This window comes from Bufo gargarizans, chromosome 2 (assembly GCF_014858855.1).
Source record: "Bufo gargarizans isolate SCDJY-AF-19 chromosome 2, ASM1485885v1, whole genome shotgun sequence".
Classification (NCBI taxonomy): Eukaryota; Metazoa; Chordata; class Amphibia; order Anura; family Bufonidae; genus Bufo; species Bufo gargarizans.
Genome location: NC_058081.1, coordinates 383,184,441 through 383,205,400, shown reverse-complemented (window position 1 = coordinate 383,205,400; position 20,960 = coordinate 383,184,441). Strand labels below are relative to the sequence as shown.

Sequence of the window (20,960 nt, the reverse complement as noted above, 5' to 3'; positions counted from 1 at the left end):
TTGCTGACTCGCTGAGTCGGCTCTTGGTACATTGTCTGAGCTCTCTGACTGAGTGAGTCAGGAATGAAGGGAAGCGGACAGGAGGACTCAGGAGCTGTGTGCTGTGCATTGTTGTCTGTTGTGCATGCAATGCATTGTCACCCACAGTGACAGCAGTACAACCAAGTGAAGTGAATGCACAGGGAAAACTGTATGTGCTAAGTTGATAACAGTAACACTGGCTGATAATATAATAGTCCCCACAGTCCACACAGACATCACTCAGGAAAATAACTAGTGTGCAATTTGTGCACGATTTTCAAATAAACCTGAAGAGAGATTGTAACCCTGTCGGATCCGTCCTGCCGCCGCTCCATCCCCATTGACTATAATGGGGACGGGGGTGGAGCTCCGGCGCAGTATGGCAGTTCGCGGTGAGAGGCCGCCGGACTAAAAAGTTGGACATGCAGTACTTTTAGTCCGGCAGCCTTTCACCATGCACTGCCGTGCTGCGCCGGAGCTCCACCCCCGTCCCCATTATAGTCAGACAGTCATTTTGAGTCAGGAGACAAGTTTTTTTTATATGCTGATAAAATTTTTGATGGGTATTTTTTGTCTTTAAATTTTTTTATTTTATTTTGGCTTGTTCGGTGAAATCTTCAGTTGAGGTACAATTTTTCCATATCTGGCTGTATTGTCCGTATGGGATATTCTTCAGCCATTTGTGGTAATGGCTGCTTTGAAAATGTAAATAACTATTTGTGTCAACTTGTTTAAAATGTGTTCTGGATGAAGTTGTGTTATTATCAGACCCAAATAGTGAGAAAACTATTTTGTCTCTAGAAAAATTTGGGCAAAAATGAATGCCCCAGGAGTTGTTTTTTAGTTCTTCTGCAAAGTCAAGGGCATCCTTTTGTGTGCCTTTCCAAATGATGAACAAATCATCTACGGGTATGTACCGTATCTTTTATAGTACACGATGACCGGAGAAAAAGTCAAGGACTTTGCAATGTAACATAGTACATAATGTCATCCTGCAAGTTGATCCAGAGGAAGGCAAAAAAAAAACCCTGTGAGGTAGAAGCCAATTATCCTCATTTAGGGGAATAAAAAATTCCTTCCTGACTCCAATCAGAATAACTCCCTGGATCAACGACCCCTCTCTAGTAGCTATAGCCTGTAATATTATTACACTCCAGAAATATATCCAGGCCCCTCTTGAATTCCTTTATTGTACTCACCATCACCACCTCCTCAGGCAGAGAGTTCCATAGTCTCACTGCTCTTACCGTAAAGAATCCTCTTCTATGTTTGTGTAGAAACCTTCTTTCCTCTAGACGCAGAGGATGTCCCCTCGTCACAATCACAGTCCTGGGGATAAACAGATGATGGGAACCGTGATATATTTATACATAGTAATTAGATCTCCCCTCAGTCATCTTTTTTCTAAAGTGAATAACCCTAATTTTGATAATCTTTCCTTTCAGGGTACTGTAGTTGCCCCGTTCCAGTTATTACTTTAGTTGCCCTCCTCTGGACCTTCTCCAGCTCTGCTATGTCTGCCTTGTTCACAGGAGCCCAGAACTGTACACAGTACTCCATGTGTGGTCTGACTAATGATTTGTAAAGTGGTAGGACTATGTTCTCATCACGGGCATCTATGCCCCTTTTGATGCAACCCATTATCTTATTGGCCTTGGCAGCAGCTGCCTGACACTGGTTTTTGCTGCTTAGTTTGCTGTTTATTAAAATTCCTAGATCCTATTCCATGTCAGTGTTACCGAGTGTTTTACCGTTTAGTATGTACGGGTGACTTGCATTATTCCTTCTCATGTGCATAACTTTACATTTGTCAGTGTTAAACCTTATCTGCCCAAGCCTCCAGTCTATACAGATCGCTCTGTAGTAGTATACTGTCCTCTTCAGTGTCAATTACTTTACACAGTTTAGTGTCATCTGCGAAAATTGATATTTTACTATGCAAGCCTTCTACAAGATCATTAATATATTGAAGAGAATAGGGCCCAATACTGACCCCTGAGGTACTCCACTAGTGACAGTGACCCAATCTGAGTGTGTACCGTTAATAACCACCCTCTGTTTTCTATCCCTCAGCCAGTTACCTACCCCCATACAGAAGTTTTCTCCCAGTCCAAGCATTCTCATTTTATATACTAACCTTTTATGTGGTACAGTGTCAAATGCTTTGGAGAAGTCCAGATATACGACATCTATTGATTTGCCGCGGTCAAGTCTAGAACTTCCCCCCCTCATAGAAACTGATTAAATTAGTTTGGCATGACCGATCCCTCATTAAGCCATGCTATGGCGTTATTTGCTTATTTTCTGTTGAGATGCTCTTAACATAGCATCTCTCAGAAAACCTTCAAACAGTTTACCCACAACATATGTTAAACTTACCGGCCTATAGTTTCTAGGCTCTGTTTTTGGACCCTTTTTGAATATTGGCACCACATTTGCCATGTACTTCTTCCTAGGTCAGACAGGACACTTTTAATGGGGAATTTTTACATTCAGCATTTCATCTGACAGTTTATTTTCCTCAGTGAATACATTGGAGAAAAAATAAAAATTTAACAGCTTTGCATTCTCCTCGTCGGTCTCGGTCTCTAGTTTGACTGGTTTTATTTGTTTTTTACATGTTCTATTTTTTTCCGTGCTTCCGTGCTACCCTCCTGTTTTAGTGTTTTATATGCTTTCTTTTTGTCATTTATTGCTTTCTTTACAGTTCTGTTTATCCACATTGGTTTATTTTTGTTCCTTAACCTTTTATTCCCATACATTGAGATTTTAGGATGCTTTTAAAGATATCCCATTTTGTTGCTGCATTTTTATTTTTGAGGACTTTGTCCCAGTTAGTTAAGCCTATGGCCTCTCTTAGTTGGCTAAATTTAGCTTTTTTGAAGTTTGGTATTTTTGTTCCTCCCTGTAGAAACGCTCTTTTGAATGATAATTGGAAGGTTATTACTTTATGGTCACTATTTCCCAGGTCTCCACCAACCTGCACATCTGTTGTTCTGTCAGGCCTATTGGTTAATACTAAGTCCAGAATGGCCGTCTGTGGCGAAACCAACCTTGCCACAGTGTTTTGGAGGGGGCTGGTTGCCAGCCTCCTGCCCCAGGATTACGTCCCTTGAACCCGTGTAACTTGTCAGCTTGGGAGGAATATGCTGGGTGTGGTTCTATTGTCCCATTGTGTGTTTAAATGGTGATGTCTGTCCTGTTGTCTCCACATGTGTATTGGCGATCTCCCCTTTGTCCTGAGAGATAATTGGATTGCCCTCGGTTGTCTCTGGGACAGAGAGGAGGAAACCATCATGCATTGTGGGGATGTGTTGTATCTGTTCTGTGTCGCAGTCTCCCTTCTGGTCCTCTAGGGGGCGTGAACGATTGGTTGCTGTACTTGCATTGTGTGTGTTGTAAGATATTGATTGGTTGGATTTCAAAACCCTGTGGGCAGTACTATGTTTGTTTTTTATGAATAAAAGAGGCTGTATCTGAAGTACAGTCAGACCACTGCTGACCCTCAACACGGAGCCTTGTCTCGTTATTGGGGGGATTCCCTGTATGCTGTTAGAGACTGATTGCCAGGAGTGTAAGCCGATTGTATGCTTTTCCTGTTCGTCTGCCAGCAGCTATTCGCGAGGTTCCAGTTTGGAGTGCTATTTTGTATCCAGTTCGGGAGGTTGGTGTTCTGCAGTAGCTGTGCCTGTCTCTCAGAAAGGGGCATATCGCCTAAACGGATTTTAACCCCTTGTCTGCTGAAACGGTCCGTTACACCGTCCCTCTAGTTGGGAGAGGTAATGGCCTTTGGTTATTGCCAAGAACCTGTTTCCTTTATGAGATATACAAGTTTCAGTTTCCCAGTCTATATCTGGGTAGTTGAAGTCCCCCATAATAACCACCTCATTAGGATTTGCCGCCTTGCCTATCTCGTTTAGTAGTAGATTTTCTGTGGACTCTGGTATATTAGGTGGTTTATAGTAAACTCCTATTAGTAATTTATTATGGTTTTTAGCTCCATGTATCTCGACCCACAGTGACTCCACATGTTCATGTCCCTCACTTATATCTTCACGGAGTGTGGGCTTTAGACAGGACTTTACATAAAGGCAGACCCCTCCCTCTCTCTGGTTTTGACGATCCTTTCTAAACAAACTGTAACCTTTTACATTAACTGCTTAGTCATAGCTATCATCCAGCCATGTCTCAGTTATTCCCACTAGGTCATCTTCACACATCACTAATTCCAGTTCCCCAGTTTTATTTGTCAGGCTTCTGGCATTAGTATACATACATTTGAGAGGTTTATGTATATTTTTTACCCTATACCTTTCCTTCTGAGCTGTTCTAGTTCCTCCTTCCATTCCTCCCCCAGTCCCACTACCTTGCCCTCGGTCTCTATCTGCAATATCTTCCCCTCCTATAATGTAATTTCCCTCCCCCCAGTCCCTAGTTTAAACACTCCTCCAACCTTCTAGCTATCTTCTTCCCCAACACAGCTGCCCCTTCCCCATTGAGGTGCAGCCCGTCCCTACGATAGAGCCTATAGCCGATAGAGAAGTCGACCCAGTTCTCCAGGAACCCAAACCCCTCCTTCTTACACCAGTTCTTGAGCCACTTGTTAATCTCCCTAATCTCCCGCTGCCTTTCTCGTGTGGCCCGTGGTACAGGCAGTATTTCGGAAAATACTACCTTTGAGGTCCTTGCACTAAGTTTTTGACCTAAATCCCTGAAATCATTTTTAAGGACTCTCCACCTACCCCTAACTTTGTCATTGGTTCCGATATGGACCATGACCGCTGGATCTTCTCCGGCCCATCCCAGTAATCTGTCAACCCTATCCTAGCGCCACACTGTTCGGCGATCATGGTCTTTGTGACAGTTTTGTTGTTCAAACCACCCCATAAAGAGATTCTGACCCCCATAACTTTTTCATAGTTATGTTTATAGAGCTCTATGAGGGCTCATTGTTTTTCAGAAGCATAGTTTTTATTATTACCACTTTGGAGTGTGTACAACTTTTTGAACACATTGTATTAATTTTTATGATTTTTTTTTCATTACCATGTTCTCTGAATGAGATATTTTTACAGTCAGGTCCATAAATATTTGGACATCGACCCAATTCTAACATTTTTGGCTCTATATACCACCACAATGGATTTGAAATGAAATGAGCAAGATGTGCTTTAACTGAAGACTGTCAGCTTTAATTTGAGGGTATTTACATCCAAATCAGGTGAACGGTGTAGGAATTACAACAGTTTGTGCCTCCCACTTGCTAAGGGACCAAACCTACATCGTTTACCTGATTTGGATGTAAATACCCTCAAATTAAAGCTGACAGTCTTCAGTTAAAGCACATCTTGCTCGTTTCATTTCAAATCCATTGTGGTGGTGTATAGAGCCAAAAATGTTAGAATCGTGTCGATGTCCCAATATTTATGGACCTGACTGTATATTTTAATAGTTGTTGTATTTTGGACACAGCAATGCCCATGATGTTTACAGTAGTTTTTTTATTGTTTATATATATTTTTTTTATTCTAGTAAAAGTGGGGGTGATTTATTTTCTATATTTTTATTTTTTTAAGTCACATTACGTGATTATAACATGCAATTACTGGATTGCATCTTGTATTCTGTATTTCATATCTATGAAATACAGAATACTGAATTCAGTATATTCCAATGCAGTGCTTCCACCTACAGGCCTTCATTGGAATAAGCCTCATTGCCTGATCTCAGCCAGGGGAAGGTGGCCCAGGCTGGGAAGCATGCGGCTCCCACATTTGATGTCTGTGATCGTGGGCAATGCCAATAGTGGACATATAACCCCCAGATGCCATGGTCATATGTGGGAGCCGCATGCTTCTCAGCCCGGGCTACCTTATACCCCCCAGATGCCATATCTGGGGGTTATAAGGTGGCCCGGGCTGAGAAGCATGCGGCTCCCACATTTGACAATGGCATCTGGGGGTTATATGTCCACTATTGGCATTGCCCGCGATCATAGACATTACCTCCAGGCCTCTGTTGTGTAAAGCAGCAGAAATTGGGGGGTTATGGCGCCTGTTTTCGAAGACTGGACATGTACATCAGAGATCCAGAAAGGGTTAACCAGTTCAAGACTGCAGTATCCCTGATCAGCCATATTTTCAGTTGTTTTAGACACAGGAAACTATACACTAGACACAGAGCTGTCTGTGTATGCTATATGTGCATAACATAAACATATTTTATATGAAAACTTACAGTTACTTGGCTTGACCCTTGGGGATCTCGGACACCATTTCAACAATTTAGCCGGGGGCTCGGCAGAGCTGATGTTGTGTTTTATCCTAATGAGAAAGATTTCATAATAAGGATTTGGAGAATGGGCAGAGGGATAGCAGAGCAGGGAGAGGCTGGTGCTGCTACTAGGGGGTCATACCATGGGGGAGTAATAAAGCCCACCATAATGCCCCCTCCCCCAGTAGAAATAATTCTCCTTATAATGTGACAGTGCAAAAAATACCCCCTTGTAATGCCCCCAGTTGAGCTAATGTCCCCATAGTGCCCCATAATGTGCCAGTATAAAATACCCCTATATAGTGGCCCCAGTAAATGCCCCATAGTGCTCCTCTCCCCCACCCTCGTAGTGCCCCCCATAATGTATCAGTATAAAATGCCCCATATATAGTGCCCCAGTAGATGCCCTCAGTGTCCCCCATAATTTATAAGTATGAAATACCCCTTCTCAGTGCCCCCGTAGATGACCCCATAGTACTCCTCTCCCCCCTTCCCCATAGTACCCACTATAATGTGTCCCAGTATAAAATGCCCCTATACAGAGCCCCCATATAAAATTACCGTTCTTTGTGGCCTCAGTAGATGCCCCTATAGTGCCCACCAATAATGTGCCAGTAAGAAGTGCCCCCAATGTGCCAGTAAGAAGTGCCCTCATAGATGTCCCCCAATAATGTGCCAGTAAAATGTGCCCTCATAGATCCCCCCTATCATGTGCCAGTAGCTTGAGCCCCCCCATCAACATGTGCCAGTTGCCATAGGCACCCCCTATCATGTGCCAGTAGCCATAGGGCACCCCCTATCATGTGCCAGTAGCCATAGGGCCCCCCTATAATGTCAGTAGCCATAGAGCCCCCCCTATCATGTCCCAGTAGCCATAGGCCCCCCAATCATGTGCCAGTAGCCTGAGCCCCCACCCATCAACAAGTGCAAGTAGCCAGAGTCCCCCATCATGTGCCAGTAGCCACCAGTATTGTACAAAAAAAAAAAACACTTATACTTACCTCCTTGGCAGGGATGCGATGCAGGCCTCTTCCGGCCTGTGTCCCGCACCGTACGGCTCAGGGCTCAGGCGGCGGGATGACGTCATCGCGCTGCCTGCGCCGGCCTCTGATAGGCTGCCGGCCTAGTGCCTGCAGCCTATCAGAGGAAGTAAAAGGGACACACCTCTTCCTCCCCTAACCTGCTGCACAGCCATCTTTATCGCTGTTGATACAGATAACTGTAGATGAGCGCCACAATGGAAGCGCTCATCTCCGTGTGACACTGACTGTCCTGCCTATAGTTAGTTGCGGGGCCGGCGCGGGGGGGGCCCTAAGGACTCGGGGCCTGGGGGCAATTGCCCCCCTTGCCTCTATGGAAGCACTGGCCCTGCCCACAGTAAACACATATAATATGAGGCAGAGTTGCAGGCAGTGGGAAAACATTATGCTGCAGAGCTGCTGTTCTTATATACAGTTGCTCCTTGTGGTTCTTTTGTCTGCTCATTAAAGGGTTTAAAGGGTTTTTCCCACAAACAATATTCAGCCGTTTTCAAACCAGCACCTGTATCTGAATACCTTTGTAATTGTATATCCACTGATTTATTTAATTAAATGTATCTGTATAGCACCACCCACTGTTTGTTCTTTTCCTTTTCTCTCTATTTTCCTCGGTGAGTTGGACGCACATGCTCAGTTCCATCCTTCAACTGCCTCCTGAGCTGTAATAGAAATAGAACTGAGCTGCCTGCTGGATATACAGTGCCTTGAAAAAGCATTCATACACCCTGATCTTTTCCACATTTTTTCACTTTAAACCCACAACCATAGATGTATTTTATTTACATGTTATGTGATTGACCAACACAAAGTAGCAAGTATGTGTGAAGTGAAAAAGATATGATACATGTTTTTTTTTTTTCTTTTATATAAATCTGAAAAGTGTGGCGTGCATTTGTATTCAGCTCTCTGTACTCTGATACCCCTAAATAAAATCCAGTGTGACCAATTGCCTTCAGAAGTCACCTAATTAGTAAATAGAGTCCACCTGTGTGTAATTTGTTCTGTGAAGGCCTCAGAGGGTTTGTTAGTGAGCATTAGCGATCAAAAAGCATCACACCAAAAGGAACGCACCAGACAGGTCAGTGATAACGCTGTGGAGAAGCGTAAACCAGGGTTAGGTTATAAAAATAAACGCTCTGAACATCTAACAGAGGTTTGTTCAATCCATCATCCGAAAATGGAAGGAGTATGGCACAACTATAAATCTACCAAGGCATGGCTGTCCACCTAAGCTGACAGCCCAGGCAAGGAGAGCCACAGTGCAGGTAGGAGACTATGTCCACAGGACATTAATTGTGTACTCCACAAATGTGACATTTATAGAGTGGCAAGAAGAAAGACATTTTTGAAACCAAGTCATGTGGAAGGTGCCCTGGTCAGATGAGACCAAATTAGAATTTTTGGGCCTAAATGCAAAACGCTATGGCTACTTTCACATTTGCGTTTAAAAGGATAACTGTCACACTTAGACCCTAATTTCAATTTTCATATATGTAGTTACTAATAACATGATTTTCCAGAATCAGTTACTATTAGACTGACTTACCCCATATTTAATAAGATTCAGCCCTTAGCAACCAGTCTGCATAAAAATGCAATCTCACTATTCAGTTAAGATGGCCGCCACTGCCCTCACCCCGAGGCTAATCCTGCCTGCCCTCACTAGCCAGTAACAATAGCCCCCCAAAAGTGTCAGTAACCAGAGCCCTCCACCTAAAGGGTTAATCTCCTGCAGCACAAAGGGGTCCTCTTACCACATGTTGCTTTCATTTATACACTGAGCAGATGGCAGATCTCCCTTCCCTGGTCTGCGCTGCTACGACTCTACTTCTCCAGCTCTGCTGAGTGAGGGAGCGTCTGCCAAGCGCAGGGACAGGGAGAAGTGCACACAGCCCAGGCACTGTTATCAGCTGCTGGGGAGGACCTGGCTTTAATCATTTACTTACAGTCCCTGGCTGTCAGGTCCAATAGGCAGTACAGGGAACAAAACAGTGAAATTAAGAGGTAATTGAATACACAGTGAAAAGTTTAAATAGGGCCACCAAGGTGATATTAATCACCACAATCCCCCCAAAAAATATATATATGACAGTCATATATATATGACAGTTATACTTTAACTTTTCCGGTATTGAGATCCAGCAGAGGATCTCAATAATGGAGAAGAACGCTTACAGTTCGTCCCTATTCATTGTCAATAGGGAGAAAACTGCACTGAACGTTATGCTCCAAATTGCATTCCGTTCCATTCCATTCGGTTGCATTCTCAGAACAGAGAGCATACTGCAGCAAGCTGGTTTTCTTTCCATCATGGGATGTAGAGCAAAATGGATCCGGCATGGCCCACAATGCAAGTCAATAGTACTGGATCCGTTTTCTTGAACAAAATAGAAAACATATCAGTCCCCCAGTGACTTGCAATGGAGTTCATTCCGGATCCATCATTGCTATTTTAAAGATAATACAACCGAATCGGGCAAAAATGCAAGTGTGAAAGTAGCCTATGTGTGGTTTAAAAACTAACCCTGCACATCACCGTGAGCAAACTATCGCCACCGTAAAATATGGGGATGCTTTTCTTCAGCAAGGACAAAAAAACTGATCAGAGTTGATGTGAAAATAGATTGAGCTAAATAAAGGTCAATCCTGGAGAAAAACTTGTTAAGGCTGCAGAAGACTTGAGACTGGGGCAGAGATTCACCTTCCAGCAGATAAACCCTAAACATAAAGCCAGAGCAAAGGCCAAATACCATTGAGAATCTGTGCATGACTTGAAAATTATTGTTCACAGACGCTCTCCATCCAGTCTGACTGAGTTTGAGCTATTTTGCCAAGAGGAATGGGCAAAAATTTCAACAGCCTCTAGATGTGCAAAGCTGGTAGAGACACACACCAAAAGACTTGCAGCCATAATAGCAGTGAATGGTACTCCTACAAAGTATTGACTCGGGGGTGCTGGGGGCTGAATACAAATGCACATCACAGTTTCCAGATTTTTATTTATTAAAAATGTTGAAAACCTTGTATTCTTTTCACTTCACATATACTTGCTCACATAAAATCCCAATAAAATACATTTAAATTTGTGTTTGTAACGTGAAAAAATGTGGAAATGTTCAAGGGGTATGAATACATTTTCAAGTGACTGTAAATCAAGCACAGCAACTGGAACAATTAATGAGATTGTCATGTGCTATATTATGGCTCGTTCTCTTATTTTACATTAAAAGAATTATGCCATGATTGATATAAAAATCGGACATCATATAGTACATGACAATACCCTTCTAACAAAGCTAGAACCAGCCCTGTACTGCACATGGGTCCGGATCATCACATTCACTGCTCCAATTGCTCTGCTAGATTATCTTCAGCCTGGCAGCTCAGGGGCGTGTCTTTTCTGCTGCAACTCTCTCCCTGTAATGCCACAGCTTCCACAGAACATATGGCTTGTGCAGGGGCGGACACAGATAGCAGAGACCCCCAAGCCAAATTCTCAACCTAACCTATTCCGTCCTAACATACAATACAAAACATACAGGGTAAGGCAACTTTCACACCTGCAGCACTACGCTCCAGCCACCTGAGCCTGCAGAGAATGCAAGGAATTGGCTGGACACAAACTCAGGCATTCAGCGGTTTGTGTCCCGCTGATTTTCTGAATTTTTGCCAGATTGTGGCCGATCTCTGCCAGACCCTATTATAGTCTGTCTACATCCAGCAGTTCTGGAGCATTCCAGCAGGCTGTTTTCTGCTGGAAGAGCCTGCCAGAATCACTAACTCAGATGTGAAGGTAGCATAATACAGGTCCACATACCTTTTGCATCCAGTGACGTCTCCTTAGATGTAGATGTTCTCTGTCCTCATCTTCTCCTTTCATACCACACCACCATCATGATCTTAGTTTCCTAGTTTTCCATCATACTCCAAATTTCTTGAACACCCCATTCTGCCACCCCCAATACTGTGCCCGCTGTGCTCCCTATACTAGTTACACACAGATAGTTCCCCTTCAATAATTATTGGAATACAGTGTCCTAAAAAATAACTGCACCCAGGATGTCCCTGACACAAATAGTGTAAACATAATGTTCCCCAAAAATAATTGTGCTAAGCTGATACCGTGCCAGGGTGCCCCCCACAGTAATAGTGCTCCCCAGAGTCCCACCAATAGAAATAATTATCTACCAGACAAAACATAGTAGTAATAGTGCCCCAGAAGTAATAATGCTCCCATACTAGTATTCATGTTCCTCCTAGTCCCTCAACTGTAATAAAGCCCACCATAATTCCTCCGGTAGTAATAATTATCTTTATAATGTGTAACAGTTCGTAAATGCCCCCTTATAATGCGTGCCAGTACATAACAATGTCCTGTTGTGTGGCAGTATAAAATATACCTCCTCTTAGTGTCCCCTGTAGAGCAAATTTCCCCATAGTGCCCTCATAATTTGTGCCAATGCCCCCTACTGTGTGCCCAAAAAACCCACTTAGTGCCCCCATTTGAGTCAAGGTTCCCATAGTGCCCTATAGTTTGCACCAGTATAAAATACTCCTATATCGTGACCTGATAGTGCGCCTCCCCTTGTACCCATGGTGCCTAACATAATGTGCCAGTATAAAATGCCCCATAATGTGTGCCAGTATAATGCCCCTATATAATGACCCCCCTATCCCCCATTCTTTATAGTGCCCCCATGTGTCCCAGTATATAAGATGGGGTCCCCAGTAGATGCCCCCATAGTGCTCTCCCCGTTCCCCATAGTGCCCCCCATGTGTGCTAGTATTTAAATAGGGCCCTCATTGTGCTCCTCCCCTCCATAGTGCCCCCATGTATGCAATTATACAAGATAGAGCCCCCATATTGCTCCTTCCCCTCCATAGTGCCCCCCATGTTTGCCAGTATATAAAATAGGGCCCCAATAGTACTTTTCCCCCTCCATAGTGCCCCCAATATGTGCCAGTATACAAGATAAGGCACCCATAGTGCTCATTCCCCTCCATAGTGCCAGTATATAAGATAGGGGCCCCATGAGTGCCAGATATGGCCCCTAGCAAAGCGTAAATAAAAAAAATAAAAAACATATACTTACCAACCTTGCCGCTTCTGTCTAGCGTCTCGCACTGTACGGCTCAGGCGGCGCAATGAAGTCATCACGCTGCCTGCGCAGGCCTCTGATAGGCTATTGACACTAGGCCTGCAGTCTATGAGAGGACAGGGGAAGGGAGACGCCTCTCTCCTATCCCCCCGCAGCATCCATCTATATCGCTGTCCTAAGGACGGCAAAACAGATAAATATAGAGAGATGAGTGCTTCCACGATGGAAGCGCTCATCTCCCCCTGCCGCCGGTAAGAAGGGGCCCCCTTCCGCACTGGGCCCCTGTGCAGCCGTGGGCTAGTGGCAGTTGAAGATTTAAACTGAGCACGTTTGACTAGCTCAGTGTGATGGACCAAAAATAAGGAAAAGAAAAAACAGCAGGTGGCGTTATACAAATATATTTCATTGAATAGCTCACTGGCTATACTAAACTTTTAAGTACATGCGATTATAAAAGTATTCAGAGCCAGGTGCTAGTTTGAAAATGAAAAATATGTTTTAGAACAACAACCCCTTTAACTCTAAAATGTCCCTAATGTAATACAAACTCCGGTGCTGCTCTAAAAGGAACACTGACTGTTGTAAAACTGATGACTGTCTTCTAACACATCTAAACGGCAAGCTTAATCAAGTTAAATGGGTTCTCGGGGAATTAAGAAAACTAAAATACCTAAATATTACTTTATTATAAATATACATTTTGTCTGGGGAGCAATCATTAGGAGAAATAAAATGGCCGTCGTCTTATTAGTACGCACAAAACCTATCCTGATCACACAGCAGGACACAGCCACATCCACACCTCCGGTCTGTACTTCATGTCTCCTCATGAACTCCATTCCTTCAGAGATTGAGCTGAAGATCATATTAAACAGTATTCAGGACCATAATCCCTGAGAAGCAGAGCAGAGAGGAGGATGAAGCAGCTCTTTAGCTCAGTATTGTGAAGTAACTTGTCCTGCTGTGTGATTAGTACAGGTTTTGTGTGCACTAATAGGACAGCGGGCATTTTTTTTTTCTCCTAATGAGTGCTCCCTAGACAAAACAAGCCATTAGAACTAATGAAAGGTATTTGTGAAATTTATTATAAAGTTATATTTAGGTATTTTCATTTTTTTAATTCCTAGAGAATCCCTTTAAGTAGTCTGCATACTGTAGTTTTGAGACAGAACAACAGATATCCTAAACTGATCCTCAGATTTCTGTTGCAGTTTTGTAGGTTGTCATGGGCCAGATGTGTGTGGCTAACTGCTGTGTTTTCCATGCAGAACGGATACGAATTACATTTTAATAAATTAAATGTCAGAATAAAGTTCTAGGTGTGTCTACATTGTCTCAAATGGGGTGTAAAATAAGTACTTAGGGATATGTTTAATGTGAATTCGCTGCTATTTATCAAGACATGCTACAGGATCTTCATGTATTAAATTATGCCAATGCCAAAATACATGTTTCCAGCCACTTAGATATATTTCATGCATTTGTAATATTTAACAGATCATAATGGTCCACAAATCCTACAATATTTGTTACAAATACACTGAAATGTAAAATTTAATTGAAGAAATTAGAATTCTGTGGGTACCCCGCCCTCCAACTACATCATCTTTCTGAAAGATCTTACTGATTTTCACTTTTGTTTTTCATAGGATCTGAAATACTTGGCAAGTCTGCTCGTATCATCTTCTCAACATTAGGCATCTGTATATTTTTTGCAGTTGGATACATGATTTTGCCTCTGTTCGCCTATTTCCTCCGGGACTGGAGAACGCTACTGATGGCCCTGACTGTTCCCGGACTGCTATGTGTCCCTTTGTGGTGGTGAGTTCATCTGTTGTAGCTCTTTCTGTTCATCATATTACTGCTCATTTTTTTTTTATTACTTTATCTTTAAAGAACATGTGAAGTCAGAAGATATTATTTGTGAGGGTCTGGTCGCCCAACCAGTCAGAATACTGTAAATGATCGGTGGCATTTTAGGTGCTGTGAGACTTTGGCTTTACTTGAGTGAACAGTGGAGCAAAATGCAGTGGGGAAAATAAGTATTTGATACACTGGCGATTGTGCAAGTTTTCCCACCTACAAAGAATGGAGAGGTCTGTAATTTTTTTATTGTATGTACACTTCAACTGTGAGAGGCAATCTAATATAAAAAAAATCCAGAAAAATCACATTGTATGATTTGTAAAAAATTAATTTGCATTTTATGCATGAAATAAGTATTTGATCACCTACCAACCAGCAAGAGTTCTGGTTCTCACAGACCTGTTAGTTTTTCTTTAAGAAGCCCTCCTACTCTGCACTCATTACCTGCATTAATTGCACCTGTTTGAACTAGTTACCTGTATAAAAGACGCCTGTCCACACACTCCAACCTCTCCACCATGACCAGGACCAAAGAGCTGTCTAAGGGCACCAGGGACAAAATTGTACACCTGCACAAGGCTGGGATGGGCTACAGGACAATGGGCAAGCAGCTTGGTGAAAAGGCAACTGTTGGCGCAATTATTAGAAAGCGGAAGAAACACAAGATGACTGTCAATCTTTCTTGGTCTGTGGCTCTATGCAAGACCTCGCCTCATGGGATAAGGATGGCTCTGAGAAAGGTCAGAAATCAGCCCAGAACTATACAGGAGGACCTGATCAATGACCTTAAGAGAGCTGTGACCACAGTCTTAAAGATTACCATTAGTAACACACTACACCGTCATGGATTAAATCCTGCAGGGCATGCAAGATCCCCTTGCCCATGCCAGCACATGTCTAGGCCTGTTTGAAGCTCGCCAGTGATGATCCAGAGGAGGTATGGGAGAAGGGCATGTGGTCAGATGAGAACTTTTTGGTATCAACTCCACTCACCGTGTTTGGAGGAAAAAGAAGGATGAGTACAACTCCAAGAACACTGTCCCAACTGTGAAGCATGGGGTGGAAACATCATACTTTGGGGGTGCTTTTCTACAAAAAGGGACAGGACAAATGCACCGTATTGATGGGAGGATGGATGGGTGCCATGTATCGCAAGATTTTTGCCATCAACCTCCTTCCCTCAGCAAGAGCATTGAAAATAGGTCATGGCTTGTTCTTCTAGCATGACAATTACCCGAAACACACAGTCAGGTGAACTAAGGAGTTGCTTTGTAAGAATCATTTCAAGGTTCTGGAGTGGCCTAGCCAGTCTCCAGACCTGAACCCAATTGAAAACCTTCGGAGGGAGCTGAGCCTCAATGTAGCCCAGCGACAGCCCTGAAACCTGACAGATCTAGAGGAGATCTGTGTGGAGGAGTGGGACAAAATCCCTGCTGCAGTGTGTGCAAACTTGGTCAAGAACTACAGCAAACGTCTGACCTCTGTAATTGCAAACAAAGGTTTCTGTACCAAATATTAAGTTGTTTTTCTATTGTATCAAATACTTATTTCATGCAATAAAATGCAAAATAATTTAAAAACTAATACCATGTGATTTTTTATTATTATTTTTTTGTCTCACAGTTGAAGTGTACCTATGATAACAAATACAGACCTCTCTATTCTTTGTAGATGGGAAAATTTTCAAAATCGCCAGTGTATCAAATACTTCCCCCCCCCACTTTATCTTGGATGTTTTTGTGTATCCCATTCACTTGTGTGTGTGACATCACAAGCTAATACTCTTCTGATGGGAAGAAGTGCAAGACATCCGTTTTTTTATGATGATTTGGGGGGGGGGGGGGGGGGGCGACCAAGCATTTGGATCTTTACTAGTCAGATTTATCAGATGATAATAAGCTATGAAATTGTGGATCAAGTATGTCCCCCAGGATTATTTATTTTATTTCACTAAACTTGTGCCAGTATTTTTAGTAATAACAATTAAAGGGGTATTTCTGTTACTATAAATATAACTTATGTTTTAGACAGTCTAATGCATCATCAATAATTACCTAATGTCAATTTCAAATATTCACCTTTCAGTAGTTATAAAAGTAGTTGTTTTCCCCTGCTACCCATTGTTTCCTCATAAATCACCATGGCATCGAACTGAAGTTCTGAACCTTTGTCAGGTCAAGCATGCTCAGTGTTGCTATCAGTTCTGTAGCTAAATGTCTGGTGAAAGAAAGGGAGCGTGCACGTTCAAGTAATGAGATGCAACAGGCTGTCTCTTGTTGCTGTATAGTAGCCTGTGATTGGTTCAGTTCTCCTCATCCTCCTCCTGACAGACAGCTCGTCTTGCCTGCTGTGAATGGGAGTGCACAGCATCTATGTATACACTGATGCGCTCCAGAGTACAGGCAGTGAAGTGAAGCATAGAACTGTGGACTGCACACTGTGTGAACGGCACACATCTAGGCAGAGCTACTGTCAGGGGGCACACATCTGGGCAGAGCTACTGTCGGGGGCACACATTTGGGCAGAGCTACTGTCAGGGGCCAAAAAACATCTGGGCAAAGCTCCTGTTGGGGGGCACACATCTGGGCAGAGCTGCTGTCTGGGGCACACATCTGGGCAGAGCTACTTTGAGGGGGCACATATCTGGGTATAATTAATATGAGTTGGCACACATCTGATTATAACTGCTTTCAGGGGGCACACTTCTGGCTGTAATTACTTTGAGAGGTACCCATTTAGGCAGAACTACCTTGAGGTGGCACACATCTGCCTTAAGTCCTGTCAGGAGCCACACATCTGGGCATAACTCCTGTCACTGGGCATATATCTGGCTATAACTACTGTCAGGGGCACACATCTGGGCATAACTACTGAGGTGGCACACATCTGGCTATAACTACTGTGACAGCGACAATGTGTGCCCCCTGACAGTAGTTATAGCCAGAAGTGTCCTACCCCATAGTAGTCATACATAGATGTGTGCCCCTGAAGCAGTAGTTATAGCAACATGTGTGCTCCCTGACAGTAGTTTTGCCCAGATGTGCCCAATACAGTACTTACAGCCAGATGCGTGCCTCCTGAAAGTAGTTATAGCCAGATGTGCCAACTCATTACTTATTCCCAGATGTGTGTGCCCCCTTATGTAGTTATAGCCAAAGGAGCTGCTTACCTTAGCCTTGCAGCTAGGGGCATTTGATTTATAGACACAGAGACTCCCTACGTCCCGCCAGCTAGTTCATACATTTTTCCACATATGTATAAGGCTCCATTCAGACGTCCGTATGAATGGTCCAGATTCATTTCACAAAATGGGTGTAAACCCATTAATTTTCAATGGGGCTGGAAAAGATGCGGACAGCACACAGTGTGCTGTCCACATCCGCACTTCCGGTCCGTGGCCCCGAACTTCCGGTCTGTGGCTCCGCAAAAATAAATAAATAAGAACATGTCCTATTCTTGTCCGCAATAGTGGACAATAATAGGCATTTTCTATTATAGTGCCGGCCATGTGCACATGGCCGGTGTCAGTGTTTTGCAGATCTGCAAAACACTTACGGACATGTGAATGGAACCTAAGATGGAGGACATATTTATACAAAATGTATTTTCATCCCTCACAATTTCCCCATTTTGAGATATCTTGGAACTGACATCTTAACCCAAAAGGTACTTCAGTTGGGATAGGTCCAACTGCCAGCCGGAGGCCAGATTCCCTCTCAGGTATTGATGCAGTTCCCAAGACCTCTCAATAATCCTGGTAGTTTCTCCTTTTGGTATAGAACCTGCTGGTGCACATAAACATAAGCTTAATTACAGAATATACTACTATTATAATCAACACTACTTGCATTATAGTTTGTCTTGCCACCAGGGAGCCTCCACCCACCCTACTATGGGGAGAGGGACTGCAGTGGAATTATACTTTTGATCATGAGGCCCTGGTCTTCTTTGTGAGACAAACTGCCAACAACACATATGAATAAATTCTTTAAAATTCAAAGGGATTGCCAGATAAGGCATAGTTCTTGAACTCACAGGACTGGGAGTACAGATCCAACAGTCTTCAATTTTACTGTCAGTGTCATTGAGTCCTCTAAACAACACCCGGTGGTGTCGGATAAGTGCATTGTCCCAATTATCCTTCATTTGTTGGTACAGTGCCGTTGTTCCCAGGATTAGGACGGCCAGCAGCAGGAGGATCCTCATCCTTGGGCGTCAGAACTTTCTTGCAGTGAGAAGCATGTATCCAGTTAGGCTTTCCTTCAACCTTTACTTCTATATGAGTAGTCAACAGGACTTGGAAAGGACCATCAAATCTGGGATCCAGGCCTTTTCTCACATGTCTTTTTATCACCACTCAGTCTCCTGGTTGGAGACTGTGTGTTCCTTCTACTGAATCTGGATCTAGATGGGAAGCAAACACTTGTTTATGGGGGTGCTCAAGCCTCTTTGTGAAGGCCTGCATGTAGCTTGTTAGGCTACAATAGTTCATTTGCAACTGTTGTGTTTTCTATCATTGCCTGCACTGGCGCTACTGCCCTGACACAAGAGGGGGTACCTCTGGCGACAGGATCTAATCTGGCTGAAAAGTACGCCGCTTGCAGTCACCATGTTTCTGAATCATTACAGCTGTGCATTTCTGAACAGAACAGGTTAAAATTCCTCGTCATAGTTTGGAATACCCAGGGCTGGGGCCTTAGGTAATGCACAGCTTCAATGTATGGAAATCATTCACTGCCTCTTCTGTAAGGTGAAATGGGTCAGATGATGGACAATCATACAGAGGCTGCATTAACATGGAGGCATGTCTAATCCAGGGGTGACAGTATGAAACCAGCCCTAAAAACACCCATAGGCTTTGTGCTCCTTTGGGCACTTGTATCCTTTCAACAGCCTCCTTTCTTTCTGGGGTTAGGTGGCGAGCTCTGTGGGAGAGACAGTGTCCTAGAAACACAATCTTGTTTTTACAAAACTGAAGCTTCTGCTTTGAGGTATTACATCCGTTCTGATGTAGGAAAATTAAAAGAGATATAGCAAGCCTCATTGTCTACAGCACACAGGAGCAAATCATCTACGTATTGTAACAAGACCACTGAGCCGGGTGGTGTCCAGTTTGTAAGGACAGATTGCAGAGCCTTTGTATATCTATTTTTCATGTTGCCCATAAATCCTTCGGTACCACCTCAAGAACAGCCTGGTCTACAAGGATTAATTCAGATGGTTCAGTCTCAGGCAGGGCCAGTGTTGCTATTAGGGACATAATACTTCCTCTGGGGCCCCAAAACCTACAGGGGTAGTGCCATTGGGGTAAAAGTGTATGTAGGCTCCCAGAACTTGCAAAACATCAGTCCCTAAAAGAGATTCTGGCAGGTTTTCTTTAACTAACAATTGGGCAACAACCGTACTGTCTTTTATCTTTAGATTAAAGGGGTTCTGCAGTTTTTTTAAACTGATGTTCTATCCTCTGACTAGATCAGCATCTGATTGGCGGGCATCCGACACCCGCGACCCCTGTCGATCAGCTGTCTGAGAAGGCAGCAGCACTGCCAGTAGCGCCGCGGCCTTCTCGCCATTTACCGCAGGCCCAGTGACGTCACGACTAGAATCAATGGCCTGGGCGGGGCTAAGCACTGTTCACTTGAATGGAGCTTTGCCCCGCCCAGGCCATTGGCACAAGTCATGACGTCACTGGGCCTGCGGTAAACAGCGAGAAGGCCGCGGCACTGCTGCCAGTCCAACTGCCTTCTCAAACAGCTGATCGGCAGGGGTCCCAGGTGTCGGACCCCCTCCAATCAGATGATCTATCCATGGGATTTAAATAAATTTAAAAATTTTTTAAAAAAAGAAGGATGCTGAACCCCTTTAACTTGTTCAGATTCACGGACAAAAAAACAAAGTTTCTCTCGTAAATCTCACCGCTGGTACATAAAAAGGGGTTAACTGATAAGGCTGCAGTGTGAGCTGCCTCCCCCAAGCCTGCACGCTGGGCTTCTCCTCTCCATCCCTTTGTTTCAAAATCATGAGCTAGTTTTATCCATATATCAACCAATTCTTCACATCCATAATCCTTTATCCAACCACAATGTGTTCTTCTGATTCTTTCCCAGACTAGCTTCCTCGGATCTTCCTCCCTAAATCAGAGTGCCACCGTACTAGTACTTCTGGGCTTAAGATTCCCATACTTCATCCCTGCTTTCTCCAATACTCATTCTTCAGACCCTCTTTACCTGCTCTTTCCTTCACCAATGTTTTGGCTGTCTTATAACCTCCGGGTATACTAAAACTATTCTCCATTGCTCTTCAACTTTACCAGAACAACTATAGAAAGTAACAAAATTCACAGAAGTCTGTTTTTCCTCAGTTTTCCCCACTATATTCACCTAGTGTACTCTGTACTGAGATTTATTATATAAATCAAAAGTCCACAAATCGGACATCGGAGTTTAAGGACTTTGATTCCCCTTTCTATAATGTTCTGCAATTTTCTAAACACAGTAAAGAACAAGCAAAACGTATACTGTGACTCCTAAAGCCAAACCAAAAACATCCCAATCAAAGTTACTCATGATCAGAAACTAAACCCAACAATTATAGGTACAGTTGTGTTAAAAATAATAGCAGTGTGTTTAAAAAAAAAGTAAATAAAGCTCAAAAATCATTC

General features: G+C 43.4%; 1 protein-coding gene across 2 annotated transcripts in view; it reads left to right on the top strand.

Moving 5' to 3' along the window:
- LOC122928194 (solute carrier family 22 member 4-like) overlaps window positions 1-20,960 on the top strand; it is a 355,141-nt gene that overhangs the window by 159,411 nt on the left and 174,770 nt on the right. Inside the window, exon 4 of one of the 2 annotated variants that reach the window (XM_044280782.1) lies at window positions 14,152-14,254. In XM_044280782.1, coding sequence (XP_044136717.1) covers window positions 14,152-14,254 — 103 coding nt within the window. Of the gene's footprint in view, window positions 1-14,082; window positions 14,255-20,960 lie in introns of both variants that reach the window. The other variant, XM_044280781.1, reaches the window with a different exon arrangement.